At 47.7% G+C, this 27,996-nt stretch overlaps 2 protein-coding genes across 2 annotated transcripts; one reads left to right on the top strand and one right to left on the bottom strand.

Moving 5' to 3' along the window:
- On the top strand, window positions 1–8,020 carry LRRC41 (leucine rich repeat containing 41). The gene is made up of 10 exons (XM_068406035.1): window positions 1–119; window positions 206–292; window positions 675–745; window positions 1,542–2,709; window positions 3,133–3,378; window positions 4,277–4,441; window positions 4,769–4,867; window positions 5,355–5,477; window positions 6,404–6,479; window positions 7,043–8,020. Exons 1-10 carry the CDS (start codon window positions 8–10, stop codon window positions 7,275–7,277), a joined length of 2,382 nt encoding a protein of 793 aa, XP_068262136.1. The 5' UTR covers window positions 1–7; the 3' UTR covers window positions 7,278–8,020.
- RAD54L (RAD54 like) lies at window positions 7,372–27,933 on the bottom strand. Its single transcript, XM_068406036.1, has 18 exons — window positions 27,860–27,933; window positions 27,691–27,765; window positions 26,541–26,660; window positions 25,712–25,772; window positions 23,793–23,928; window positions 22,966–23,035; window positions 20,186–20,474; window positions 19,586–19,710; window positions 17,658–17,808; window positions 15,630–15,756; window positions 13,401–13,475; window positions 12,831–12,961; window positions 12,614–12,724; window positions 12,345–12,468; window positions 11,948–12,026; window positions 11,661–11,840; window positions 10,089–10,252; window positions 7,372–8,932 (listed from the first exon to the last, which is right to left on the bottom strand). The coding sequence occupies exons 1-18, from the start codon at window positions 27,860–27,862 to the stop codon at window positions 8,731–8,733; spliced, it is 2,223 nt and encodes a 740-aa protein (XP_068262137.1). The 5' UTR covers window positions 27,863–27,933; the 3' UTR covers window positions 7,372–8,730.
- Between the last annotated feature and the right edge of the window lie 63 nt (window positions 27,934–27,996).

Here is a 27,996-nt window from a genome sequence, read left to right as displayed (position 1 = left end):
TCCCAAGATGGCAGCGGTGCTGAGCGGGGCGACGGCGGCGGAGGGGCCGCGCAGCCTGTTCGCGCTGAGCGCGGCGGCGGTGAGCCGCAGCATGGGGGCCCTGGAGCGGGACGTGTGGGGTAAGGCGCGGGCGGCGCGGGGCGGCGGGGCGCGGGGCCCGGGGCCGGCCCGCACCCTGCCGCCGTCTCCCTCTGGCTCTCCGCAGAGCTGCCCGGGCACCTCCTGCGGAGGCTCCTGCCGCTTCTCACCGTCTTCCGCCTCGAGCGGGCCGAGGGCGCCGCGCGGAGAGCAGGTGACAACGGCGGGGACGGCGACAAACCTTTGGGGGTGCCCCCGGGCGGGAGGGAGGGACGAGCCCCTACCATCAGACGTGGCCTGGCCACCTCCCCACATCCAAAACCTCCAGCCCCGTCCCGTACCCAGGCAGGGTTCACGCTGCAGTGCCGGCCCTTCTGTAACTCTGCTCCTTTCAAGGACCAACACAACCCACCGTTTTTTAACTCGCATCCCTTAAAAGGTGCTGGCCTTCCCTTTGCGCAGAGCACCGTCCTCTTGCTGCGGGGGTCTGGGTCTGTGCCCCTCAGGGCTGCCCTTCGTCTGCCCAGCGCCTCTGCGAGCTCTGGGGCTGGGACGGGGAGAAGGAGTGAAAGCACCCGGCTGATTATTTTTCCCAGGCCTCTCGACGCAGCCCATCTGGCGCAAGCTGTGGGACGAGGTGATGAAAATCAGGCTGCCCAACTCGAAGGTGAGGAGACGCTGCCGGTGGGAGAAGGGGCGCAACACGGGCGCCCCGCTTCTGCAAGGTTTCATTTCTAAGCCTGCCGGTGCTGGTGGCCGCCTCCGAGCGATTGTTGGCCCTTGTTTGTTAGCGTTCGCAGAGCTCCAGAGCAAGGCCTGACCGTGGTAATACAGTCATTTTGGGAAATGGGGTTCATAAAAGGAACTGTAGTGTACAGCCACATCCTTCATCTCACAACAGCGAGTTTGCCGAAAGAAGAAATCCTGTCTTTAGCAATGTAATTCGTAGGGAAACAGAGGATAAAAACAGTATCTTATGTCATGCTTACACCTACGCTGGCAAAAAAGTGTGCTGATGTCTTGGAAAAATACTTACAGAAGACAGTGAGTTTGGAAGAATGGTTTTACATAGGAGAACTGAAGCAGCTCCATTGATTCTGCATTGCAAAAGAATCGTTAACAGACAACTTAGTCACAGCCTATAAATAGACGCTCAGGAAGAAAATTCCTGATAATGTGGTTTTTAATAGGCAAAAACATGGCTTAGCTTCAAACCATGGAATGTGTTTAAATTAGGCCAGAAGCAGGATGAAGAGAGCGATGGGAGTAACTCGGGTTTTCACCAAATACACTGAGGAGGGACATTGAGAACTAGAAAAATAATCTCAGTTGTGCTAGCAGTAGGGTTTTTTTGGACACCACATTTACCAGGTTAGCAGATAGATAGCAATAATTTAACTTAATAAGAACGAGAAAAATTGTAGCTGACTTTTTGTTACTATGGCCCTGTTGTTTAATTGCAGAATATAACCTGTTGGAGGAAGAAGTTCCTTGAAACGTTCTTCTCAAACGTTCTTCACGGTGTCTTGGATGTTTCCTCTGACTGGCGTCTCAACGACCATCACTTCTCCCCGCTGCTCCACAGCTCCCCGCACGTTTCCCAGCTTACCCTCTGCAACATGCTGCAGGGCGCGGTGGAGCTCACTGCTGAGCACAACCAGCAAGTGCTTGAAAACCTGGCTGGCTCCCTGCGCATCCTCAACTTCCAGCACCTCCTCTCCTCCGACCAGTCCACCAGGCGTTCACTGGTTTTACTTCTTCACCGGCTGATTCACCATGGCTCTGTCAGCCAGGTGTCCATATACTCCTGGCCTGTTCCCGACACGGTTCTTCTCGCTCTCATTTTGAGCATGAGTGCTGGGTTTTGGCGCTCGGGAAACGCCCTCGCGTATCACAGCAGCCCGTGTGGCCTTTGCAGGGAGGAGGACAAAACCCAAAGCCAAGAGGCAGCACAAGAGCGAGCCGAGAGGGGCCGTTGCGATGAGAGGGAGTGGAGCGATGGTGAGAACCAGAAGGGATCCCCCAGGGCCCAAGAGGAGGCTGATGCAGAGGTGAATGGACGCAGGGCTGACGCTCACCTGAACTCTGTCCTCTCCGAGCCGAGAAGTCCTCCTCTGCGAAACCAAGCATGTGAGGAGACAAGCAGCAAGGTGCCCTGTGACCCCACCAGCATTCAGGGAGGCTCTTTTCCTCGTTGTGTCTCAGACCAGCCGTCCTGTCACCCTGTTCTTCGAAAGACACGCAGACGGCTGAAATCTGCAGTGGGGAAGAGACGTCGCTGCCTCAGACGAAGCAGGGGACCACATGCTGACCCAGAAGACCTGTATGATTTTGTTTTTACTGTTGCTAGAGAAGATAATTTAGGGTTACTTGACAAAAACAGCGCCACAGAGGGAGAAAACGCTGAGAACTGGACTAGTTCCTCCCCAGGATCTCCGTGCAGTGGCCACGCTGGCTGTAAGAAGAGAGGAGGATCTGCTGGGATCTTTTCTCTGAAAGCTGCTCACCGCTTCCGAAGCGTGTCCACGCTGGAATTGTTCTCCATTCCTTTGACTGGGGAGACATGTCGGACTCTGAGTAACCTCCTGAGCTCCTGGGTGTCTTTAGAAAACTTGGTTCTGTCTTGCAATGGTTAGTGGTGTGAACAGGTTGCTTCCTTCCAGCCTTGGTCTAATGGTCTGACTTATTGCTCAGGTTTACCCTGATTTTATTTTTACTGAAATGGGCATTGTAAGAGTATTGGTACCCGATCCTGAGAATGGCATCGGTAGAGATGGTTCATGAGCGTGAGGACTTGTTTGAGGGAGAGAGTGGGGCCCTTCTGCACCAGAACAGCCCTCGGCCATGTGCTTAAACACCATCCAGAGAGGGCGAAGGGCAGAGCCAGATCTCCATCTCCCGTATACACAGTCTAGCTTAAGAACGTGTGGATAAAGCAGTCTGTGAGTTTAGCCTTTGCCTTAGGTTGCTCGGCCATTGGTGCAGCTCCAGCTGCGTGTGCGTTGGTGTCTGTACAGGCACAGCTAACACCTTTCTGTACAAATGCTGTTCCAGACCTGGGCGCTAACATCTTCTGCATCCTCTCCGGGCTCCGGGCCCTCTCCCGCCACTCGGACTGCCGCCTCCGCGTGGTGCGCGTGAGCGACATCTTCTCCCAGATGCCCTGCATGGAGCTTGTTCGCTGCATCCTGAGTGCCTTTCCCCAGCTCCACATACTCTCCGTCAGCTTCGACCTCAAAAACCCACTGGAGGGGAACAGGCCAGCGGGGAATCCAAGCTGCAGTGAGGCAGAAATCCCAGGTAGGAAACAGATTCAGAGCGATGACCAGGACGTGGCAGGCAGACAGAGCCATAGAAGCTTGGCACGCAGATTTGAACTCTATGCTGTTGGAGTGATGTGTAATTAAGCAATTACGGCCTCACCTTTCTGATGTAGACGGTGTTGCAATTTGTCATTTCCAGTCTGTGACGTGATCTGTAGAGCCTGAGTCTTGGATAAAGCATTTTATTGCTGTCTGCCAACCTGCTGCAGCATCAGCTTTGTACAGGGCCAGTCACAACCTGCTAGCTGTGACTGTCCAGGCAGCCCACGGGGAGCATCTCCCACCAGATCTGTGAATTGGCTGAGAGCTTCTGCTTTGTCCATCCTACTGACTGTGAGGCTCTAAGCCTTAGACAGACCCTCAAGCAGAGGCAAAACATCTCTTGATCATCACAATACTGCAGGTGATGGCACAGCACTGCCCAAGCCTCTGGATTACAGTCTGGGAGCTATAGCAGCATGTTCTCAGCTCACAGGTCTCTTATTGCCCTAATAAGCCCTTGAATGACCAGAACAGCAGTAAGCAAAGCCTGAGCAAGTATGGAGTGGGGTCAGTGAAGAGCTGTGCTCTGGGAAGACACTGACTGGTTTGTGCGTAAAGGGTGACCTTTTCTCCAGTGTTGTTTCACTGCCAGAACGTAGTAGAAATTGGTCTGGCAGGAGTCCTGAAATGGGCCTTAAGTGATTTATATGACCATAGGTCTGAGTTGCCATAGAGCTCTGTGGGGCAGGGCGCATCGCATAGGCACTTTATACCAACCTAAATGATAGTCACGTCAGGCACACAGACCGCTTGCTTGCTTTAGGACCTAGCGAAGTTGAAGATGGGCACCCCAGACCAAGCTTTTCCATTGTTGTTTGTTTTTCTTCCCTTAGAGAGCTGCCTGGAGCAGCTGGAGATCCGATTCCCCAGGGAACCTCTGCACACCGTGTTCCTGCTGCCCGTGCTCAAGGCGTCAAAGTCCCTCCAGCAGTTGTCCCTTGACAGCGCCACGCTGCCCTGTTCTCAGGAGCTTGGACTCCTTTTGGAGGCACTCAGAGGTACTCTGCTAACCTGCAGGTAGCATCACTGTGACACACAGAGTAGCTTCCTTGCTGTGATCTTCCATCCTTTAGCATGAAGCCAGCATAGGTGGGTCCATTTCTTCAGTGTGGACATCCTCGAAGTCTCCTGAGAAAAGGAAATGGGTGTCAGCCATCCCACTTTCTGTGCTGAGCATGTAAATGATCCTGCACAGCAGGATGGTTCCTTTTTAATTACCCACAATCCAGCACAAATTATCCACAGTCCAACTCGGTTTCTGGGCGTTAGCTGGTAGTTGGGTCAGAACGTACAGTACTTTACTTGAGAATTTGTTTTGCTTTTAGAGTGTAATCCAAATTTGAAGAAACTGAGCTTTCACGATGTGAACCTGGCTGAGCACCAGAAGGAAGTTCTGCTTTTGCTTCAGTTTCCGGTCGTGCAAGGTACAGCAAAGTCCTGGCTGCTGGTGCCTGGAAAGGTGCTGCAGGTGGCTGGTTTTGGCTGGCTGACATCTAAGAGGTGATCCTCAGGTGTGCAAGGTGTAGTTGGACGTCACTGGGACGGCTTCGTAGCTGTTGGTGCAGTGGGAATGTGTCTGGTTCTTTGTGCCAGCAGGGCAGAGAGAGGAGCAGCTGCAAAGCTGGTGTGTGCTGCCAAGAAGAGTCTGTATTCTTAGCTATAAAAGAAAGGTGTTTAACCTGCAGAGTGCATTACCCTTTAACGGGGTCAGCTGGCAAAGCCACTTCCCTGGGTGTGATCTCTGCTCTCTTCCTGTGACAGAGCAGCGGTGCTGTTGTCTGCAATCCACTGCTGGGGAGGCTTTGTTCTTGCATACGGATTAAGGGCTGGAGCTGTCTGCAGGATGTAATTATGGAATAATGAAGTTCACAGGGAGTACTAACGTGTACTGTCAATCCATTTCTTCCGTAGAAATCACGTTTTCCTTCTGCCGGCTGTTTGAAAGCTCTACGACTGAGTTTTTGTCGGAAATAATTAATACAGTGAAAAGAAATTCATCTTTGAAGAGCCTCAGACTGCCTGGGAATCGCCTTGGTGCGTACCGTGAATGTTGCTGTGGGGCCTTAGACCAGCTCTCTTGGAGATAACTTCGGGCTGGAGTTAGGACCATTGCTAGCTGGTGACCTCTGTGCTGAACTTAACACATGCATGAACAGAGTGGATTTAGCACACAAAACAAGGAGCACTGAGTTCATTTTTTAAAGGTAGAATTTCAGTTGACTTCAGCAACGTACCAAGAGCCCATGTGCTGCACGGGCATTACGGTTGCTTTTCTCTGCAGCAAAAGCAAGTATCAGAGGGACGTCAGATCTGACTGAACACTGATCTGCTTCAGACTCTTCACAGGAACAGATCCAGCAGCACACGTGCAGCCTCATCCAGAGGCACAGATTTTGCCCAAGTCTGGGGATTTTGTGCCTTAAAAGCTGCTGGCAGCCACTGGGGGATGGGGATAAGTAAAGGAAGGGTTTGTGTCAAAGCAGCAGAACAATTTACAGAAATTATAGGCTTTTTGGATCACAGGCCAAGTAGAAATGTCTGAAAAATTAATTTGGGGTAAATCCAGAATATTGTTTTCTGTTCTTTTAATGAAATGAAATGGGAAGGCTTGGGATCACCTGAAATACCCCTCATTTCTGAGGTTTGAGTTTAACCCTGTGCTATTGGACATTTTTAAAACAAAGTTGCGTATTGACTTCTCAAACAAAACCAGGATTTTTCTAGTGAAACAAACTACCCTATCAGCAAATGTTTCCATTACCTTGAACACTGTGCTCAGTGGGCTGAATTCGCTTTAGGCCACTGAGGGGGACAAACTGAGGGTGCAGAGATGAGCCCTTTGTGCTGTATGCACATGCTTACAGCCTCCTTTCTGCACTGTTATCCTAGCCCTGTGGCCGTTTAAATTAAGACAGTTCCCAGTTTGCATCTAACAAACACCTGCATTTCTCCCCTCGTAGGGAATCACAGGCTGGTTGCTTTTGCAGACATTTTCTCTGAAGATTCCTCCTCTTCTCTTTGCCAGCTGGATGTCAGGTATGCTGCTGCTCTAAACACACTGAATTTCTTGTTTTGGGAGGGCCAGAGTTGAACTGGGCTCAGACAGCAGGAGAAGCCTGAGCATGGTTTTGTTCCTTCCTCAAGGGAACATGCCCAAGAAAAGCTTAGACCTCCAGCATCTCTGAGGCATCTCACTGTCCCTTTTATAAATGAGCCCAGGCAGTTGACAGCTGCTACGAGACTGAAGCGCTGCTGGCACTGCTTAGCCAGCAGCTTGGATCCAGCAACATTTTAAGGCCACAACTAGGTTTAATTAAGTTAGTAGTAAGGAGGCCAGGATAATGAGTTTTAGCTTGTCAGTGGTTACCACCTTAGTTTTAAAAAGCTTCCAGCCCTTCATATTATAGTGCTTCAGTTTTGTTTTTCATCAAAACTGAAAGACCACTCACACTTTGTATTGATGAAGAAAGTTGTATTTTTCATTGAAACCTCCTCAAGTACCTGCACTGGCAGTTACTAAAAGGAACAGTAATTTAAACTGCTCAAATTATATCCTAGACTCTTAATAACTTTTTTTTTGCCCTCGTTTCCCTGGAAAGCTCAAATTGCATCAAACCCGATGGGCTCCTGGAGTTCACAAAGAAGCTGGAAGGCCACATCCAGCAGAGAGGGGGACAGATTCAATTCACACACCTCTGCCTCTTCCAAAATTGGCTGGACCAGGATGCTGAAACAGCTCAAGAAGCACTTCGGCGTCTCAAAGCTGTGTGCAGCGTGGTCAGTGACTCGTGGGACTCCTCCCAGGCCTTTGCTGACTACATCAGTGTCATGTGATGGACACAGGAGGAGGAGAAAACAAATCAGCTTGAACCTAAGCAGTTCAGTCCCTGGCCAATAAGATTTATTTCACAGCGCAGGTGGGGTTTTCTTCCCCTGGTTCAAGCAGGGTACAGTTGTTCTTGTCACTTATCTATTCATTTGAAGAAGGGGTACTACAGTGAAGTGACACATAAGACCGTGTGGGTCAAGAGCTGTATTTCCAGGTGATGCAACTCTTACCCTCTTCTTAGTGTGAATATTTTAAGTGGGACAGATATCAAATGAGGTTCTATGACTTCCTGGAGATCTCCAGACAAGCAGTTATTTATTTCACCAGGTCTTGTTACAAATTTCATGTTGTTTCAGCCCCTGTCTCTTCAGTAACTATATCCATCATTTGAGAGACTTAAAAACCATCTGGTTGTGGTCCTTGGCAGTCAGCTCTAGGTGACCTTGCTTTTGAGTAGGGCATTGGACAGTATCACCTTGAGGTCCCTTCCAACTTCAACCATTCTATGATCTGTGAAATAAGAACCCCTCCTTCCACTTAAAGGGAGTAGAAAATAAGCTAAAAAAGCCCCAGGCTCGACCTTTTACATTTGGAAAATTTTACTTTAGACAAAAAAAATTCTTTATGTACCAAGTAGCCTGCTCTTTATTTGCAATCATCTTGCCCCTCTCCACTGTCTGCAGTCATTTTACAGAGGTGGTGAACAGTTTTCTTTTGTAACATTTTTATAATAAAAATATAATTAAGACCCATAATGTACCAAAATGTGAATTTTATTACTGGCTTGTAAGGTGATCTAATTAAAACACTCTGCTAGATCAGGGGATCCTGCCCATAACAAAGCAAGTGGGTTTAGAAATGGAGTTACCTTAATAGAGCCTGATTTCCTACTGCCTGCATGATCTTTCAGGCCAGATGTTCAACAACATACAAGCTGAAATTTTTTTCCCCTTGTACAAATCCTCTTGTCCCTGAGTAATCAGCAAAGTTCACATTTCACAACAGAAATGGATCCTGCAAGTTTCTGATCAGCAGCTGTAAGCTGTAGCTGTCAAGGAAAAAACACATGACTCTGCACATCAAGTGCTATAAAACTGCAGGCTTAGCTTAAAGCTGAAGACTAAACTTGGCTGAGTAGTAGGCACAGACACCAACAGCATAAGAACCAGTGCTGAATCTCATCAAGCACACACGGACCAGTTATTCCCAGTTCCCAAAGGGCTGTTTTTTCAGGCACACAATACAACAGCAGAGAAAAAGCAATGCACTCCTTGCTGTTGCAGTAGACTGACCAATGCTAAGGGCCTCCCAGCCACTCAGAAGCCATGCTGTTCTGCTAGTCCACAGCCACACAATCCAGCGTGTACTGCTACCCACTGCCCCTTTCCCTGAAAGAGGTTAAAGTGGGGTGGACTGCCACAGCAGCCTGCCCTTGCCCCCACAGGGGACAGTAACCTGCTAGGGAATCCCTCGCTGCTCCTCATGGGAGTGATGATGAAAGGTGAAGGTGATGGCAGCATCCCATGCAGCCTTCAGCACGGAGTCCTGCAGCCCCCGCTTATCGGCACAGTGGTTCCACTGGGAGAGGTCAGAGGTGCAGTCAGACCCTTCAGGAGGGGGCCGTACCTGGTGGCCGTTCACACAGCGACGACACTTGATCCTGGAACAGAGCCAGTGCAAGGTCAGTGCAAGGTTCCTCCTTGTACGGGTTGTATAAAATATACAGCCCAGTAACATTTGGATTACCTCCCCTTCACCTGCAACACTGGCCCCTGGATTTTCAGACAGGATTAATTACTACATTTCATTTAAACGCACAAACACCTTCGGGCACGTGCGACAGGTAAGGAATGACTCTCACATTTTGGAACCCCAGGGTTCTGTTTCTAATGGCACTCCCCCTCCACGTGTAGCCATGCGGGAATAGTCCAGCAGGACCCAGAGGAAGTTCAGGAGGATTTTCCCCTGAAAGGTGAGGGATTTTGCTTAGAGCAGATCTCAAGTGAACGCCACTACTGCTAACACATTCTTAGCACTGTGTCAGGCTTCCCGAGTTCAAGAGAGCACACCATGCTCCAAACTGCTCCATCCTGGCTCCCATCATGGCCACCAGGTCATGCTCAGGCTGTTTTGGAGATGCCCTACTGAGCTGCCGTGTAAGGAGACAAAGAGCAGCAGCAGCCCTGCCAGCAAAGCTTGTTGCCATGCAGACAAAATACCTAACACAGAGCTAAGCTCTGAGTCAGCTTAAAACTAATCCTCTTCACTTCTTGCCTGAACTAAGAGTCTTAACTTTCACAGTGAAGCATTTTCCTGCACTCCCTGTCCTCTTTCTGGTGGCTACAATACCACAGGTCTCAGGGGTGGGGGAGAAGGGCAAACAATGGAGAAGAGGATTCTTTTAGTCCCCAGAACAGCACTTGGGTTGGCCTCATAAATTCTTAGCAGATGGAGTAGCCCTGGCAGTGAAAGCAGCTCAGCATTTGGAGATCACAAACCACCAGGAGGAGAGTGGCAAGGAAGGACCAAGTTGGGCTCTGTCAATTTGAACAGCTCTGATCAATTTCTCTCAGTATTTCACAGCCTTCACACACAGGCCACAAGAAGATAGTTTGCTCCCTTGTCCAGCCAGCACAGCTTTTCTAAGACAACAAAAAAGGGAGGACAGCAAGAAAGTGCTCATCTCCAGGTGGTTAACAGCTTCAGAAGCAGAGACACTTGAAGCCCTCTCTAAGCTTCCTCCTGCTGCCTGAGGAACCCCTGAATCAGTAGACCAAACTGGGGAGGGTTTTTTCTCAGTCATTCAGTATACTCACTTGTCATGGGTGTCACTGGTGGTGGTCTCATTCAATGTGAAGAGCTCCTTCAGCTCCCCGAGTGAGAAGTGCCTTTCTACATCCTGCTCTTCATCCACCACGCAGCTGCTGAGGGCCTTCTTGTGTGTCTGGCGTTGGAATATCTTCTCCTCTATGGTCCCCGTCTACAGGAGGGAGAGTCAGAGATGAAGCACAGTTGGGACACTGGTGTTAAAGGAGCACTACATTGGGAAAGTGTCACGGATCAAACGGCAGTAAGCTGTCAGGACCATTTAGTGCCTTGCCAGACCAGTGCAGATGATAGGGAAGTTTTACTGGCTGCACTCCAACCATGTCCTGTTTGGTTGCTGATCTAAGCCAACTCTGCTTCTCTTTTCTTTCACCGTGGCTACAGGAGTAGATCCAATGGAGATATGCATGAGGAAGAGGTGGAGCTGCCACTTGTGGCTGGAGCTCACACACCACACCAGATTGCGCTGGCAGGAAGGAAGGGAAAGGAGCTGAGCAGCTACAGCCACTGCCTGACAAAAACAAACACAACCTCCTCCAAAAAACAGCAAGAAGGGCTAGCCCTGGGTGACATGAACATCAGCAGTATTTGCTGGTTCACCCACACACAGATCAATCATACATGCTGTCTGGAGGGAGATGACTACTTGTAGAACAGATGTACACAAAGCCCAGTGTGCTACATTTTTAAGGCAAAAAAGCTAAGAGCAAAATGTCTGTTTTGAAAAGGAATGTAATACAAAGGAGGGGGGTGATTAGTCATGATTTGCAGACGCGTTTCCTAGTTCTAAAAGCAAAGAGGCTCCCTGCTTCCAGGTGCAGCCAGGTCAGAGAAAAAGTGGAACACCATAAGGAAGAGATGGGCAAAGAACATCTGCTTTGTCAAAGTAAGATAATAACTGATCAAGGAACACAAGCTTACCAAAAAAAAAAAAAAACAAACCCAACAAAAAAAACCAAACCAAACCAAAAAAACTCACAGTCTGAACTAATGAGAGGTGAAAGTGACCAAGGGCACAGAGGGGACCTTTCTGAGCAGTAATCACTACTGGACAAAGTGTTACAGCAGCCTGAAAAGATGAGTCTCCTTTGTGCTTTTCCTTTACAGAGCAGCCACCCCACCTGCTAACTGACAGCCCCATTCCAAAAGCTGCTGTAATTCTGGGAATGTACTTGCTGTTTATTAAGTACACGTACACCCAACCAAAACAGACTGCTGCCAGACTGAAAACCAGCAACTTCGGCATCAGACACGCCACGAAATTAAAGAAGTCAGATGCCTAAATGACTTCAAAGGAGCATCGTATCTGGAAAGCCACGGTTGTTCCTATTTCTCAGAAGCCAGGCACCATTAGAAACCAAGGCCTGCAGTAATGACCCTCCAGCTTGAACCTTCATGGTTTTCCACGGGAACACATCTAAGGGTAGGAAGCAATTAAGTTCCGAGCAATTCTGGTCACCAACACAAAAGAGTTCTTCCCCTTCTAGTCCAAATCACAGCAGCTGCAGTCTGGGCTGGCACCAAGAACTCCATGTTAAGGAGGTGAAAGGAGTAAGACTCACTGAAAGCAGTCGATAGATGTAGCATGTCTTCTTCTGGCCATCCCGCCACACACGAGCCATGGCCTGCTCATCGTTAGCTGGATTCCAGTCTGGGTCGAACATAACCAGTCTGTTAGCCCCAATCAAATTCAAACCGCAGCCACCTGCTTTGCTGCTTAACATGAAGATAAATTCAGGGCTCTGTGGGAAAAGGCAGGCTTGGATTAAACTACAGAGGCAGACATACTTTCACTCACAGCATTCACAACTGGCAGGAGAGCTGCTCACATCTGGCAGGTTCTGCTTACCGAGGGGCTGTTGAATCGCTCCACAATCTTTGCTCTCTTTTTAATGGACATGGTGCCATCCAGCCGGACGTATAAATACCTACAAAATACAGCATTTATGACAATCAGACTGCTGCGACCTTTAGAGCATCCTACTCAAAAGAGAAAAATCTTTCACAAACAGCCTTGTAACAAGGGCCTGGGCTTTAGGAGCTTCTGCAGAGGGCCAGAGCTTTTCTGCTGAGGGACCCCAGTAGCCAAAGCACAAGCCACATTAGTTCCAATTCAGGAACACCTGAGGTAAAAGACAAATCACAAGTTTCTGCTGATAGAAACTTTAAAAATAGCCAGTTTCTTTTACAGTGTAGGCTGCAAGTACAGTCTTGCAGGATTAAACAAATGAAGCCCAAAGACAAACCTTCTGCTCCTGCAGAGCTTTTCAAACAGGTCCAGTGTCTGAGTGTAGTTAGACACTAAAACCACCTTGTCGTTACTGGTGCTTTTTGTAACAGCAAGGATGTAGTCCAAAACCAGCATCTTTCCTGGATAAAAAGGAAAAAAAAGAAGAAAGCTAGAGCAGAAGTTCCCAAATTCCAGAACTTGGACGGGCACTTGATAAGATGCTAAATACAGTCTCGTGGTTGCCTGTGTTAGGCAGCACATTTGTACTCTTGAGTTCCACAGTACCTGAAAGCTGAGGCTCCAGAGATTTGGTGCTATAGCCAGCAGGGAACAAGTCCAGGGCTCCCATAAAACCTTCTTCCTCTTCCACACACTTATCATGGATAAGAGCAGGGTCTGGAGAGAAAACAGAGCTCAGACTGTGAAGTGCACAGGGCAGACCCAGAAAAACCCCACCAACAGTGCAGAAACCAAACCCATTAATATGAGTGGAACAACTCACGATTGCAGAGCTTCTTCAGGGAAGTGATGGAAGAGAGCGATGACACACTGATTTTGCCCTCCTTCAGCTCCTCCACTGGCTTGGCTTGCTTCAGGAAGTTCTTATACAGCTCAGCCTGCAGAGGTGTCAGCCTGAAATAGAACAAGAGCTCTGCAGTCTCAGCCTGCCCCCAAACCAACCCCATCCTTCCCGCTCCATCTACACAGTGCGCTCCTTTTAGCTCCGGTGCCCCTTTTTTTAGATACAGCACGAACAGTCTAGAACTGCCTCCAAGGCTGATGGTACAGCATTGATATCTCAGCCCAGAGCTGGAAGAGAACCTTGCAGATACTCTGCACAGCCCAGGGCTCTGCTGTACACAGCTGCCCAGAGCATGCCAGCTGGCTGGCAGAACCACCAGTTGTGGGTTGTCCATCCCTGCTTCAGGAGGAAAAGCAACACATTGCCAATGGCTGCTATCTCTTTCCTAGAGGGAAACGGTCACCACAAGCATTGAAGGGCTTTTTGCAATGTTTTAGTCCGTCCTGTTGCTCCTCCCGTTTCCCAGCCACAGTACAAGCTTTTTGGTACCTGCAGCAGACCACCTGCTCAATCTTCACCGGCAGGTATTTGGACAGGATGTCTGAAGTTCTTCGGATTAAACACCTGCAGGGAGGGAAATGACCATCAGAAGCTTGGATGACATCAAAACCCTGTTTTATCACTATTATTCCTCATGAGTTCAACAGACAGTCCCTTTGATATCTTATCTCTGAAAGTCTGTGACAATCCAACACACAGCGAAGGCCAGACACCCACCATCCACGCAAAGCCACGCTAAGAGGTTCCATCAGCCCATGCTACAGAGCCCAATATAACCCAGTGTGTTTGTGAGGCTTCCAAATTTGGTTCATGAGATTTGGAGGGATCAAGCATGATTCCACCTAACAGACCCCAGTCCCTTATGAGAGAAACTCAGCTCTTCCTCAGACTACCAACAGCATTCTCAACTTGAGCTACAACAGACCAGTAGCATGGACAGCAAATAGGAACAACATTTAACCACCACACACTATAGACATAATCCAAACTACAAGCAGGCAGCTCCCCATGTAATAACTCAGCAGCCGTCCTCGGCCAAGACGAGTTCATTGTCTGGCCCAAGATTGCAGCAAAGGGCATATACCCTTTGGGGCTCTAGAAATGCCCCATGGAGCAGTTCTACCACTCTTTAGAAAAGATGGGATGGACTAGAAAAAGTGCTGAACTGAGAAACCAGAATAAGAAAGAGGTGCAGAAAGCCAGTTCTGCCAGGAAACATTGAAAATATGGTGTTACAAAACCTATAGAAGAAAGACAGCAGGGATATATGACAGCCCCAAAACCTGTCAAAGGCTGTTAAAGAAAGGAATAATCTGGTCTCCAAACCCGTAAGCAGTAGGATGAAAAGTAGCAGGCTTAAACTGCAGTAAGGAAGATTTATGTTACACATTAAGAGCATTTTCTGACTGCAAAGACAGCGATGCCCTGGAAGAGGTGTCCTGGGGAATTCGTAAGGTTTTCAGTGCTGGGTGGGGGTTAAGTAAGGGACGGGTTAGGTCTAACACCTTGGGACAGCAAGGTGGATTAGATGCCTTCTCCAGGGCCCTTCCAGCCTTACGCTTATGATTCCACATACCTTTGCATCACTGCCTCATTTGTAATTCCCATCAAATTCAACCAATTCATCTGTTACTACTGATGTGCTTCATCTTCCCTATTTGTGTATTTTCATATATATATAGAGAGAGAGTGTATTTTTATATATATATATTTATATTGTATATACCGTTGCACAATAAAGGACACAGATCTCGACACAGCCAGGCACAAGCATTCCCGAACACACTTTTACGACCCTTTTCCATCAACTATAAAAAGAAATAAATGCACCTCCAGAAGGAATAAGCTCTTCTCCTCCCAACCTTTCCTTTCTCTTAGGCTTCTGCAAGCTGACCTGAGTCAAGGTCAAGGCTGTCTCTATAGAGAGGCTGTACTCAGTGTGAAATTGAATTTACCATGACAATGAACTGCAGGATTGTACTTGTGATGATTGCAAAAGTTCAGATTAAGAAAAAGAAATGAAATTCAAAGAGAGTCTCTAGTAAGAGTTCTTACAGAGGGACAAGCGATTGCCAGCAGATGTGGATAAATTGGTTGTATTCACGAACAGAAAAGAAAAAAAGTTTAAACAAATACCAAAAACCAACCAAAGAGAAATAAGAGCATTATACATCACAGAGATGCTTCTTGGGAATCAAAAGTCACATCTCTGATGCTAGTAGTCTAATCCCATCAGCGCTACGGAGCCAGCACAGCTATGAAAGTGTGAGCTGGACTCTTTTGTGACTTGGGCAATCAACAGCAGAACTGAGCAACAGTCTTTATATTGTCTGTCTGCCACTCAACATCTGGGCTAGATGGATCTCAAGTCTGACCCAGTCTACACTGTAGTTATGTTAACACAAATAAAAGGATGGTCCCTGACTATTCAGACCCCAGGAGAAAACAGAAACATAAGAGTCAAATCATGATTCAGTATCTGAGTACATTTGCTCAGGGGTGACTGCGGCTAACTGTGCCATTTCAGTGTGCTATTTTTCAGACTAGAGCTACATGCTGTGTAGATTTCTTAGGCAATAAATACTTGCACAATCATTTGCTGAACAGACGTAACTGGCAAGAGAATTCATTACAGCTACAACTGTAATTCGGAAAGATACCAGTGTACACCAAGGGTTTATGCAAAAGCTCTGCCAAGAGAAGAGGGATGAAGTTCACCTGTTCACAATGCTGATCAGCTCTTTAAGCCTCTCTTCTCCTTTGTGTCGCTCAGCTTCGCTTGCATCCGCATCTCTGCCTTTCAAGATGGGAATTTCAAAGTGTCTTTTAAATTCCTGCGCAGTTCCTGTACAAAACAGAAGTGAGAAGGTGACAACTACTATCAAATAACCTTTGATCAGTACCCCACAGCCCCAGTTAACATACCACAAGCATGGGGCCCAGCAGATAAAACAAACTCTCACCCCATCAGTATGATTTGTTTTCCTTTCTAGCCAGGGTAGATTCAAACAAAGCAGGAAAATCTGTACAACAGAAAATCATTGTGTACTCCAACAACAATGCACTGACAAAGGTCATACAATTTTAGTTACACCTGAGTCCAGTCAGGCATGTACTGGTTTTGCTCACATTCCAGCCATACTTTTTCTGCCGATTTTGTCCTCGCAAACAACAGCACAGGCATTATGTGTGCTTGTTCCAAAATTATCTGTAGTCAGTTGCTTATTACTGGTCACAGGCTGAAAGAGGGAAAAACGACATGTGTGCAGCTTTGCTGGCAGTAGTTACAGTGTTAACCTCATCTCAGAAAGAATGAACTCAAAGTACAGGGAGGCTAGTCTTGCCCAAAGAACAGCTCAAGGTGGGCAGGGGAAATCACATCAGCTCCCTGTAATAACTACCCAAAATTGAAGCACAGGGAAAAAGCAGATGTAGAATCTACCACCCCGTCCCATCCCTTCCTTGAGAAATCCTGGGGGCAGAACAGCCGAACAGAAAAAGATATGGCCCAAATGCTGCTTGTAAGACTAAGAATCTGATGAATGGTGTTTAAGTAGAGTTGTGCATGCACTAGAATTAATGAGAAGCCTCTTGGACTGGACACCAAACAATCTGAGGCAAACATGGGTGATGAGTTACAGCAATGAGGAAATGATTTACAGATTGGTTTATTTTCATTCCTTGACAGAAAAAAAATACCTCTCTTGACAAAGACAAGCTGCTCCACACTGGAAAGCAGTAGACCTGTTCCTAACCCAGTGATGCAGGAGAGGATGCAAAGACTACTTTGCTTTTAAAATGAAAACAGAGCTTGAAGACATAAGCAGAGCACAGGAGTCAGAGACAGAACATTTCAGCCTGCTACCAGCAACTGTAGAAGGTGTTTGATCCTGAAAATTCACACTAATCAGTATCTCTCCTCCAGATTCTTTTCTTTCTATCTCAGATGAAGTTAACCCTATATTCACAGGCCTCCCTTGCCTTAAAAAACAAGAGCAGTCTTAACTCCAAATGCTAGACATGACCCGCAGCTTTCTCACAGCTTATCTGAAAGTGGGATGGCAGACTGCCAGAAATTCGGGCTTTGCTGCCTGACTCTGCCAGAAGGTTCACCATTCTGCGTTGCTCCAGACACTTCACCCTCCTGTGTCAGATGGATACAAAAGGGAGAGCAGGGAAAAGCTGTCTCCCAGGCTGCCTCTGTACTCAACACAGAGAGCATGTCATGTCAAACACTCCTCTCCACAGAGCCTCTCCTACAAAGACATCATTCCTGGCCTAGATTTCCAAATTTGCTATAGCATGGGAGCGTCATGGGAAGTACCATTACGAGCCGGCTCTTCCTGCCCAGCCACTCCTACAGTATCTCCAAGGGCTTATGGTCAGAGAAACTCCTAGCCTGCGTGGACATTTTGGCTGACCAGTATAGCTACACAAGATCAGCCATGTATTACTCAGGGTCATATATTCATTTTACCTTAATAATTAATTCCCCTTCCAAAACACCTGTTAGACTGGTGTACTTTAAATTACAATCTTCTTGAAACAGAGCTCTGCTGATATACAGCCTCTAGAACTGGGGACTCTGATCTAGACTTTCTGAATACAGACTGAAGAAGTCTCCAACCTGTACATGACCTTTCCTCTCACTCATGTCTTGGTTGCTGCTTTCACTGGCACTGGTAGCTAGGGGAGGCCTTGTCAGCAACTTCCCCCTCCCTCATGTCTCATACATTCATGTCTTACCTAGGATGCCTGAATTGACGAAGTGCACCAGGCTGAAATATTCAAGTAGGTCGTTCTGAATGGGGGTGCCAGAGATAAGGACTCGTCGAGGTGTATTTAAGCGGTTGAGAGCCTGGTATGTTTGGTTTTCAGAGTTCTTCAGTCTATGGCCCTTTGAAAAAAGAAAAAAGGAATGAAGCTGATAAATCCAGTGGCCCAGATGGAAAGCAGCTTGGAGATCCTCATCAACACTGACATGCTGTATCTCCCACAAGGCATCTCACCACTCTTCCCATTCCTGGTAGTAAACTAAGTGTTGTATGTGTATTCAACTGTTGTGACAGACTTCTTTCAAAGGCAAGAATATAGGTGGAAACCTGAAGCCATTACGTGAGGAAACATGACATGAGAAGCTTCCCAGACCAGCAACATCCAAGTCACACCCAGGCAAGAGGGCCTACCATGAAAATAACAACCACCACATGGTCCAACTATAAGAACTGTTTCCTGTTCAAAGACAGGGATATTTTCAGCTACCAACAGTAGGCACTGAACTCTGGACCAGTAACATAGCATCAGCCAAGATCAAGATCACAAGCGATTCAGACCACCTCTATCCAGGACTGCCAGGCCTTTGCACACTAATAAAAAGAGGTTCTGCACCTCTTACGGGGGTAATCTGAATACAGGCTCCATTTCCCATGCCTGGGAAAAGCAACTTTATTAGCACCTGAGTGCTATGCTGTAGGACAAAGCATAAGTGATGAGATGCTTTTTACAAGTGCCAGACCACCGCAGAGCTGAGTATTTACTGGGAACGTACAGAACGTACAAGGACCTGCATTCACAGCTTCTCTAGCTGCTGGCCCCATCCCAGGGGCACTGAGAGGTGTGGGAGTTACACTGGTGAGGACGCTCGCTCTTTTTAAGCTCCTCTCAGCACTGTTCTAGCAAATACAAAACCAAACCACTGGGTGGCACCACTATTAAACAAATCCCCTCTAACTGGCAGTAGAGGACACCTCAACGGTGGCTGAGGCCCCCAGTTTAATCGTTTCAGAGGTAGAGGGCATTTGTTTTATTTTGTCCTTCAGAGCATCTCTGTCTCTCTCTACCTATAAGCACAAATAGGGAACAATAAATGAAAAAACAACTCCATTTCAGCCATTTGAAACCAGAGCTTGACAACACAGGCTTGGCAAAGCTAGATCCAGCAGTCAGCGAGCAGGGAGTCAAGGCAGGTCTGTCTCCTCTTGAACAAACAGCACATGAGGTAATTCCTCACCCAGCTCTCCTACCTCTGCCCCAAGCAGGAGACTAGAGAGGGGAAGAGGGTACTGCCACAGAGCGCCCTTCAAACTCCCCCACACGCACAGAACAAGGCGGCCAGATAAAGTGGCTGACACCAGCCAACACTACACACAAGAGCATGCTGAATCACAGAATCATTTAGGTTGGGAGAGACCTCAGGAGTCTCCAGTCCAACCTCTTGCTCAAAACACAGCCAAGTTAAAAATCACTGGGCAGAACATGAGGCTAGGCCAAACAGAAAGTACTTCTTACTTCAGCAAGGACAGGCACAAACAAACAAAAACAAGGGCACTACCATCCCAACAGAGCGAGGCTTCTTTCAGAGTCAGAGACAGGCATGGACCTCCCTTCTGCTACATATTTCACACTGAGAGGGCCCTAGCAGGTGCCCCCACCCTGCCAGTTACCACCACCTGCATTTTCTTCATATCTCAGCTCCTGAAAACACCATCTGTTGTTCAGGCTCACCCAGTATGGATGAGCTCGTTACCCAGAGCCTCTCAAACACCAGAACTGGTGCTGTACACAGCTAAACCTTGTTTCCCGCTGCCCTCCCCTCTTTTAAGAAAGCAGAGCCAGTTTTGCCCAGATCTCAAGAAAATATCAGGAACAGATTCTTCCTGAAGATTTCCCTGTACCTCATCACATATGACCAGCCCAACGCTGCCCTTCTGTAATGCCTCGGCGTGGAGTCGGAAGGTCTCATAGGAGATGATCAGGATGGGTGAAGACACTCGCAGGCCACGCTGGTTCATAAAGCCAACTGCAGATGGAAAGGTGGAAAAGGAAAAAAAGAGGGATAAGGAAAACTAAGAGAAAAGGGTTAAAGCTCTGTAGTCAAAACTTTTGCCTTAAAAATCTAGGAAAACCTGTCTGTTTGAATTACTCTGTAGCATCCCTTCCACCCATGTCTACCCATGCTCCTTTCTCCACAACAGTCTCCATTTCCATCCCCCTCCCACCTCTGCCCGCTCCTTTCCTGCCTTCCGGCTGGAGCAAAGAAGAGGCACTGGGACTGCCCTAACTTAAGCACGTGACTGGACTTGGATTATTCTAACAGATCAACTATTACCAAACATGCAAGGGCCTGATCTAAACATGTCTGTGGAGAGACTTTCATCAGTCTCCAGAGCTCTAATGACAGCCCAGAGATGTTCACATCAGCTGCTGTAGGCTTCTTCCAATGCAAGATTTTGACCTAAGCCAGCTAACCACACCGTTTGCAAATATTTCTGTACCTAGTTTACGGTCAATCTCTTCTTTGGAGCCTCCATCAATGGCCAGCGGCTGGATCCTTCCCCCCAGCCATTTCTCTACTTCATTGTACCAGTTTCTCACCAGGCTGGAGGGAGACACAACCATGGCTTTCTCGATTTCAGGCTTGCAGTCCGGACTTTGCCGGAGAAGCGTCCACATGAGTGTGATGCACTGCAGGGTTTTGCCCAGCCCCATTTCGTCTGCCATGATACAGCCATGACTCCCGGGGATCCGCCGGCTCGTCACACAGTCCCAGAGGAATTTCACTCCCTGCCAAAAAATTGTTCTCTCAGAGCAGGATAGGGACATCAGCAGAATGACAACTTCATTACAGCTTCATTTCCACAATGCACAGGACTGATACTACAATAAACAGCAAATCTCTGTAGCACATCCCTGGGGACATGCAGTGTTCTAACGAGACAAAGGGAAATCACCCGAGACACAGCTAAAATGTGGCCACATCTGGTTTGGAACAACATTACTGGTGCCAACACGTACCTCTCAACATGCATGAAATCTTTCTACGTTTTAACTGTACAATTATAACTAGCTTCCTGACACGAGTTCCCAGAAATTTCTACCCTTGGCTGCTTTAGACAGGCCCAGGCCATCAGCTAACCTGCATCGATCACCACAAACACTGTTAATCATCTTAACATCCCCCCAGTTAGGTAGTTTTAAAAATACAGAATCACAGAGTGAGCAGAATTGTTTCTGCTGCCTGATTAACTCCCAGAATACCCTCAGCAGCCCTCATCGCTTCTGCCTAGAAGCACAATGACTCACCTGGGGACTCAAGGTCCAAAGCAGATTTAGCTTCAGAGAAGACACAGGGCTGAGGTGATAGCCCACGTCACATGGTGGGAGAAGAGCTCAGCCCTGCATTAGGCTCCGACATATCACCAAGACAGATAAAGGGAGGGGGGGTGGTGGGGAAGAGACAGACTCCGCAAAATGTTCCCCTATCATGTGATGATAGAGAGTCAGAGAAAGCCAGGGCATTGTGCTGGGAACGTACAAGCTCCCTGCATTGTGTCAACAGAGCAGGGAGTGAGGGACACAACCTAAACACACCTGGACAGATTCACTCCTCTGTGCTCCACTATTTAGGACTGGAAGATGGAGCACCTTCACTTGCACTTTCAAGTCCTTTTCTTTCTTTCTTAGGCCCTTAACAACAGGTTAATAAAGTTTATTTAAGCCAGTTGAACAATTATGAAATACATTACTGACTAAAAGAATGCATTTGGCTGGGGATACAGTTAGGTAACCTCCCAGCAACTGGGCAAAAGACATGACAAAGACAGAGTGAAGCTGTACAACAGTCTGGGAGCATCACCTGAATAAAGCAGCACAGGAATCTTAGCAGGCAAAGACTTATTAGTCAGACTAGAACAGAGACTGCTTTATCAGAGATATATAGCTGTCAAAAAACAGGCAGTGTGCCTAGGACACCAACCTAACTGTCATCACTTGACAAAAGCACCGGCAGGCAGTATCTTACCCAAAACCAGAGTGCCTCCAGCTATGTAGTCAGAGCCGAGCATTACACTGGGTCACAGGTTCAGTACCAACTCGGAGATAAAAGCACAAGCTAGGAGCAGCCTACGGCGCTCCCAGAGCCATCTGAAGATCTCCCATGTAGGGACACATCCAGCTTGCCCTGCTTAGCCTGCAAGATCAGCAATCACAGCTTACATCTGTGCTACCTCTAGGCTTAAATGATACACACTGCATCCATGAGGAACTTCAAACTGTCCAGATACCTGTGTTCGATAGTTGGATACGAGTACACACTGCTTCAATATTGTGATGTTGCACATATTTACCACATAAAATGTTTTTCTGCACTCTCCACTGGTGAATTCCAAGTCTATGTAGGTCATGGACAGCTCACACCTACAAAGGGTAGCCTCCAAATAAAACACAATGAAGCAGGAATTTACGCCACACTGTGTTGGGAACCATGGTACCAGAAAGAAAAGCTTTGGTGTTTCCTGACTCAAACACTGCACATCCAATTAATTCTGCTGACCCGCAAAACACAGTGGTGGACAACTGCCCAACTCCAGACTGGGCTGCAACATAACTTATTGCAACTACATCCCATCACCTTCCACACTGAGTTCCACTCAGCAGATCTACATCTCCAGACTTCACGGTAAGTGAAGGCTGGACTTTCAGCCCTGACTCTTCAAGATCGCATCTCCCTGCAGAATCTGGTCTTTTCCAAAGGTACCACTGGTGACACAAAAGTCAGCCAATGTGCTTCTCTAGACCTGTGCAACCAGTGCACAATGGTCACAGAAACTCCCCAGTTTCCACTATCAGCTGACCTGACCTACAACCCCACAGAGAACAAACCTGTGCATTAGGCAGCATCACATTTAGGCTGGGAGTGCTCTGACCCTGCTAGATCAGAGGCAAGAGAAAAGAAAGTTCTTACCCACAAAAAAAGCAGTAAATTTCCACATCTTTAAGGACAAACAGGACTGCGGTAACACTCCCAGCATGTCCTCTTGCTTAACACGGGACAGAGAATATTTGCAGCATTCAGGCCTCTAAGAGGATGGGTAAACAAGTGTTTCACTCTGCATTTGCAACAGACTAGAATCTGTTAGATTGTCACAGACTCTTAGTCTGTGAGGTCTATGTAGACCTCACAGCTGGTGGGTTACAATTGCAGCAGAGGAACTGCAGCTTTTTGAAACGCACCAAGTCCTCCAGCCATACCCTCAGGTCCCGATGGAAAACTTACTTCTCTCTGATGGGGCCGTAAAACGCGGCTGAGGACAGGATCCACCACAACATGGACAGGTGCTTTGTCCCTGCAGGAGGCAGTCAAGGAAGAAGGCAGTGTGATTAATGAACTCGGCACAGCATATGTTTAGTTTTCTTAAAATCTCATTGCTCTACTGAGGAATCCCCAGTGGCATGAAGGAAGCAACTGCCAACAAGAAAGTGAAAAACAGATTCAGTTTTGAGAATGAAGTCACAGGGGCCTGATCTACAATCTAAAACATCAGTGAAACCATGTATTCGGGCTGTGGTTAAAACAAGGGCAGAATGTGGTTCAGAGACAGTTAAAAAGTCATTATTATTTTCCTTTTTTTCAATAACAATATTGTAACTGCATTACTGGAGAGAAGAACCCCTTCCTCTGTCCATGAAGATACACCTGACAGCCCTTTTAAGTTGTAACAACAGCACAGAAGGAACTACTTAAGAATAAAAACCATTAGGCGGCCTAATATTTGACTGTTGGTCATCTCCTTTTGCTTGTCCCTAGACGCTGATGTTTCCTGACTAAGCCATAAGATGTTCTAAGCAGCTTCTCCATGTGTGCATCTTCATGCCCTGCAACAGCTTTACATTATTGATAAGTGGGAGATGAAGCAGCCTGTAGAAGAATGGGTACATTCCTTCTCTGATTGTTACCATATCTGAACCAATCCAGATGCAGAATACTTGGAACCAAACTTCCCTTGATGTTCAGACCCTGGTTCAGACACATTTGGGAAGAAAGCACACAAACCTACACACACAAGGTCAGAGCTGAAGGATTTGTGCCAGGTGGTGACTCACTTGTCTATTTTCAGCTGGTCGTGGGCACTCAGCAGTGGGGGCTCATACAGAACCAGAGCTCCTTCCTCAAAAGGGTCATGGAGCGGACTCCTCAGCCCTGCCCGTTTGATACCCAGCGCACGCAAGCCCAGTGGCCCTGAAAGCAAACAAAGACACAACTCAAAGAACAACTTCTTCCTGGAAGAAAGCAGAGCCTTGCAGAAGAGTCCGATTACGTTCAGGAACAGTGAATTAATTGGGTGCTGGAGTGGAGATTCAGGCACAGCTGGTGCAACAGCAAACCCATGTAGGGTGGTTGTTTGGCAGTACTCTGCCAGCACACAGTGGGTAGCTCTGCAGCAGGAAAGAACAGAATGCAGGAACAAAGGCAAAAATGGAGCAATGGTACTGCCCACCACACTGGGTGCACCAAAACAGGCATGACTGCATACAGCAGATGCCATCTATGCTGGCACACAACAGTATAAGCTGTCTTGCAAGGTGAGTGACGGCTTCATCCCAGACCTGTGCCACTGGCATCCAACCATAAACAGGCACAACGTCTGCCTCAGCTATCTCTGGGCATCGGAGCTACTCCTTGTACCCTAAGGCGGTTGTTCTAGTTTTTCAAAAGACAAGCAGGGTTCCAGAATGTACACCTCAGCAGCTCAATACATACATTCCCACATACATAGTATATACTTGGTCAAATCATCTTTTTGGATCACCTAACCCAGACTTAGCCAGAGTTGTATCTTTTATGCAAGGTCAGGAATTGATCTTTAAGTGTGATGAAGTTTTACAGTATGATAGTTAGCACCATACTGCCATTACCTACTCTAGGGTATTATTTTCTCTCTGCTGAGCAATAGTAGATGTTTGGCCTTGGAGCCAATTTCTGTGAAAAGCAGAAACCAACGATGAGTCCTTTTTCTTAGTATTATATTTTGATGTCACAGTTTTGGAATGGAGACGAACACAAAAAGAACATGCATAGAAATCCCTTTTCCCATCAGAAGTCAGGTAACAGTGCTCCCAGGATTGATTTTGCTTGGGAAAAATTCAGGCAGGGTCAATTTGCCTGCTGCTTGCTAAAGCTCCTTGCAAAATAAGAGCGTATCACAAGCTGAGGCAGCAGTGCGTGCGCACCAAGAAAAGAGCACATGAAACAGCCTCATCTCCCAATTAAGAGAGGAAGATAACAGGCACAGAAAGCAGCTTCCCCAGTTACAGTTCTCTTTCAGCCTCCTGACAAATCTGCTTTTCCACAAGCTAACTTTGTCAAACCCTTTTGGGACTTGTCATTTCACAGTCAGTGTCTGCTTACAGACATATTTTTATAACTAAAGTTTGAATGAAACTGGTTAATCTGCATTTGAATTTTTCAGCTGGAGGGTGAAGAGGAAGAAGGGGACAAAAACAGGCCCACTTGTTTCTGAGATCTTGTGTTTCACTGATACAAACCAGCTGAGGCTTTGAACTTCAAAACTGCCTCACTTTGAAGATCACCCTGAGACTCAACACACCAAGCCAAGTAGAAAGAAAACTGGCACATACTATCTTTTTCACCTACAGCCTTCTGCCTGTTGGTATCATTAAGGTATTATTTAGCTGGTAAACCTTCATCACTTGGAATTCATCTTGCTTTTGTATTTGCTATATGGAGTACAATCTTCTGGCACTACTTCAAATACATAGCAGTAAGAATACAAAATCCAATTCTGAAATGTAGGATTATCCAAACTAAACACTAGTACAAACTATGAAGACTTTGCTAATGTGCCAGTCTCTTTCTTTCAAAATTAAGTCAGGATTTCTGGAACATATGCATCAGTGCAAAAAATAACAATAATCCCCACAGATATATTTGACAGGCCTGAGCATCATCTGTTTTACCCAAGTCAGCCAACACAGACAATCCTTAAACCTCCTCATCTTACCTTTGTAATTTGGAATGGGGACTTTGAAGGGTTTGGACAAAATGCTGCGGATAAAAGCCTCCTAGGAATTCAGAAAGAAAACACGCTTAAGAAGTCTGAAATCAGAGATTGCTCAAGAAGGCAAGCCCAGGACATTTTTTGAGAACTCAGTTTTGCCAAGTGCTAAGAGTCCCTCTATTCAATCTATTCAACCTTCAACTCCAATTATTTTCAAGAATATCCAAAAGGAAGAAAGTAACAAACCATCACAATTCCTCCCACCAACTCTGCTTTTCAAAACTATTTTCCTTTACGTTTTCTAATGCATGAAATTGATTTTTCAGAACTCCCATCTTCTCAAATCCACTGGCATTATTCACTACTTTAAATGCTACTGCTTTCCCCCTGCCTTGGTAATTCAGTCAGGCAATTCATTTCTTGTAAAGGAGCCGGGTTACCATTGTAGAAACACCTGTGCCAGACCAGCGAGCACCCCGCCAGTCCAGCACCCAGTCTCCAGCAGTGGAAGCCCAGAGAGAACTGGGAAAGCAGACAGCACTCGAGCCATCTGTGTGGAAAGCTACCTACCTCCCTGGGCACTGTCCTTCACCTAGACCCCACAGAACTCTCTTATTCAGGATTTCCATTATAGAAAGTACTCCCACCACACCCCCTTCAACATTAAATGGTTGGAACTAGCAAAAGGTGTCTCCTAAAGACTCTGTGTATGTGTGGCTCTTCCATAACACCTCTGATTAAATGGGTTCATGGAAGCATTTGGACTCTCTTGATGAATGAGCTCCATATGCAACCCACCTGCTACGGTGTGCTAGCAGTAACACCCACTTACATGTTGACTGCTATCCAGGCAATGAGGCCTATTGGTCAGCTGAGCCAAGGGTTTCCGGAAAGGCGACCTGTAACATTCTCCATTCTCCGTCTCACTGACAGGCTTCTGTCTCTTCCGAGTCTGAAAAACAGAATCAAGGCAAAAAAACTCAGGGGCATCTGGTGAGACCAGAAGATAAATGCATCGCTGTCACACTCAGTAAGCACCTAACCACACAGACAATCCACACAGCCAGCTGAGTATCTCTGAACAAACCCAATCATTACTCACTCCCACCACCAAAGGACAGAGCCAGCAACACCACCAAGGTCACCATGCCCTAAAGTTTAACCTGCACGAGGGCTAAAATGTTCTCCTAATTACAAAAATAGCTACCACCTTTCAATCTGTAAAAGAGCAGGCTGGTCTGTACTAAGACAGCCCCCCCCACAAAAAAAAAGCAGAAGGAAAAAAAAGGAAGGGTCAATAGCATGGAACTAATGACATGAAAGTCCCCAGAGGCTCCCATGGCATCTGTTGTTACACAGGTGATGAAAGGCCTCACACTGAAACCTAAATTTCAGACACTTAGCAAGGCATGAAGATAAGTAAGTCATTGATCTATTTCCTGATTTAACACAGTTCTCTTCAGATTGAGGCATGGTTTTAACCACCTGCTGGCATAGAAAAAGGGATCTGACACAGAAAGCACTAGGTGTGACTCTTTAACTTCTATGACATAGAACATAGCATCATAACATACTGTTTTGTCTTAAACATCTACCCGTTCCTGGCTACCGCTCTCACAAAACACTTGGAAGCTCTCCCAGGGATAGTTTTTTCCATAATCACAAAGCATCTTCCCTACACAATGAAGTTCTTCTACCAACTACATGCCCGGACACAAGTTTTCTCCCAACTTGTGAAAACAGCGTAAACCTGAGGCCCGATGCTCCACCCCCAGAAGCCGGGAGCCACAACCACCTCTGACCAGGCACCAGGGTCGGCGGCCACCCCGCGCCGCACCCCCCGCCCACGGCTGCAGGGGCTCCGGGCGTCCCACCGGGCCGGGCCCCCCCAACCTCGCTCGGGTGAGGCCGGCCTCGACGCCGAGGGGTGCGGGCTTCCCCCTCTCCACCGAGGCCGCCACGTCCCGGGGCCCCTCACTCACCGTCGGGAGGTGCCGGTCCTCCTCCTCCTCGCCCGCCTTCCTCTTGGCCAGCTGGCTGGGGGCCAGGCTCCTCCTCTGGAAGAGGGGCACAGCACACACACACTGAGGGGGACGAAGGGGAGACCGCGCAGCCGCGCCGCCCCGCAGCCCCCGCCCGCCCCGCACTCACCATCGCCTCCCGGGGACGGGGAGCGGTGGAGCGGGCAGGGCCCGCGCGCGGGGCGGTTGGGGCGCGCGCGCCGCGCTGGAGGCGGGAAAGGCGGCGGGCGGGCTCCGCCCCCGCCTCTGCTCCGAGGCGACAGGCGT

The sequence above is a fragment of the Nyctibius grandis genome, chromosome 8 (assembly GCF_013368605.1).
Source record: "Nyctibius grandis isolate bNycGra1 chromosome 8, bNycGra1.pri, whole genome shotgun sequence".
NCBI lineage: Eukaryota > Metazoa > Chordata > Aves > Nyctibiiformes > Nyctibiidae > Nyctibius > Nyctibius grandis.
The sequence above is the reverse complement of the archived record's forward strand: the minus strand, read 5'-3'. Positions and strand labels throughout refer to the sequence as shown.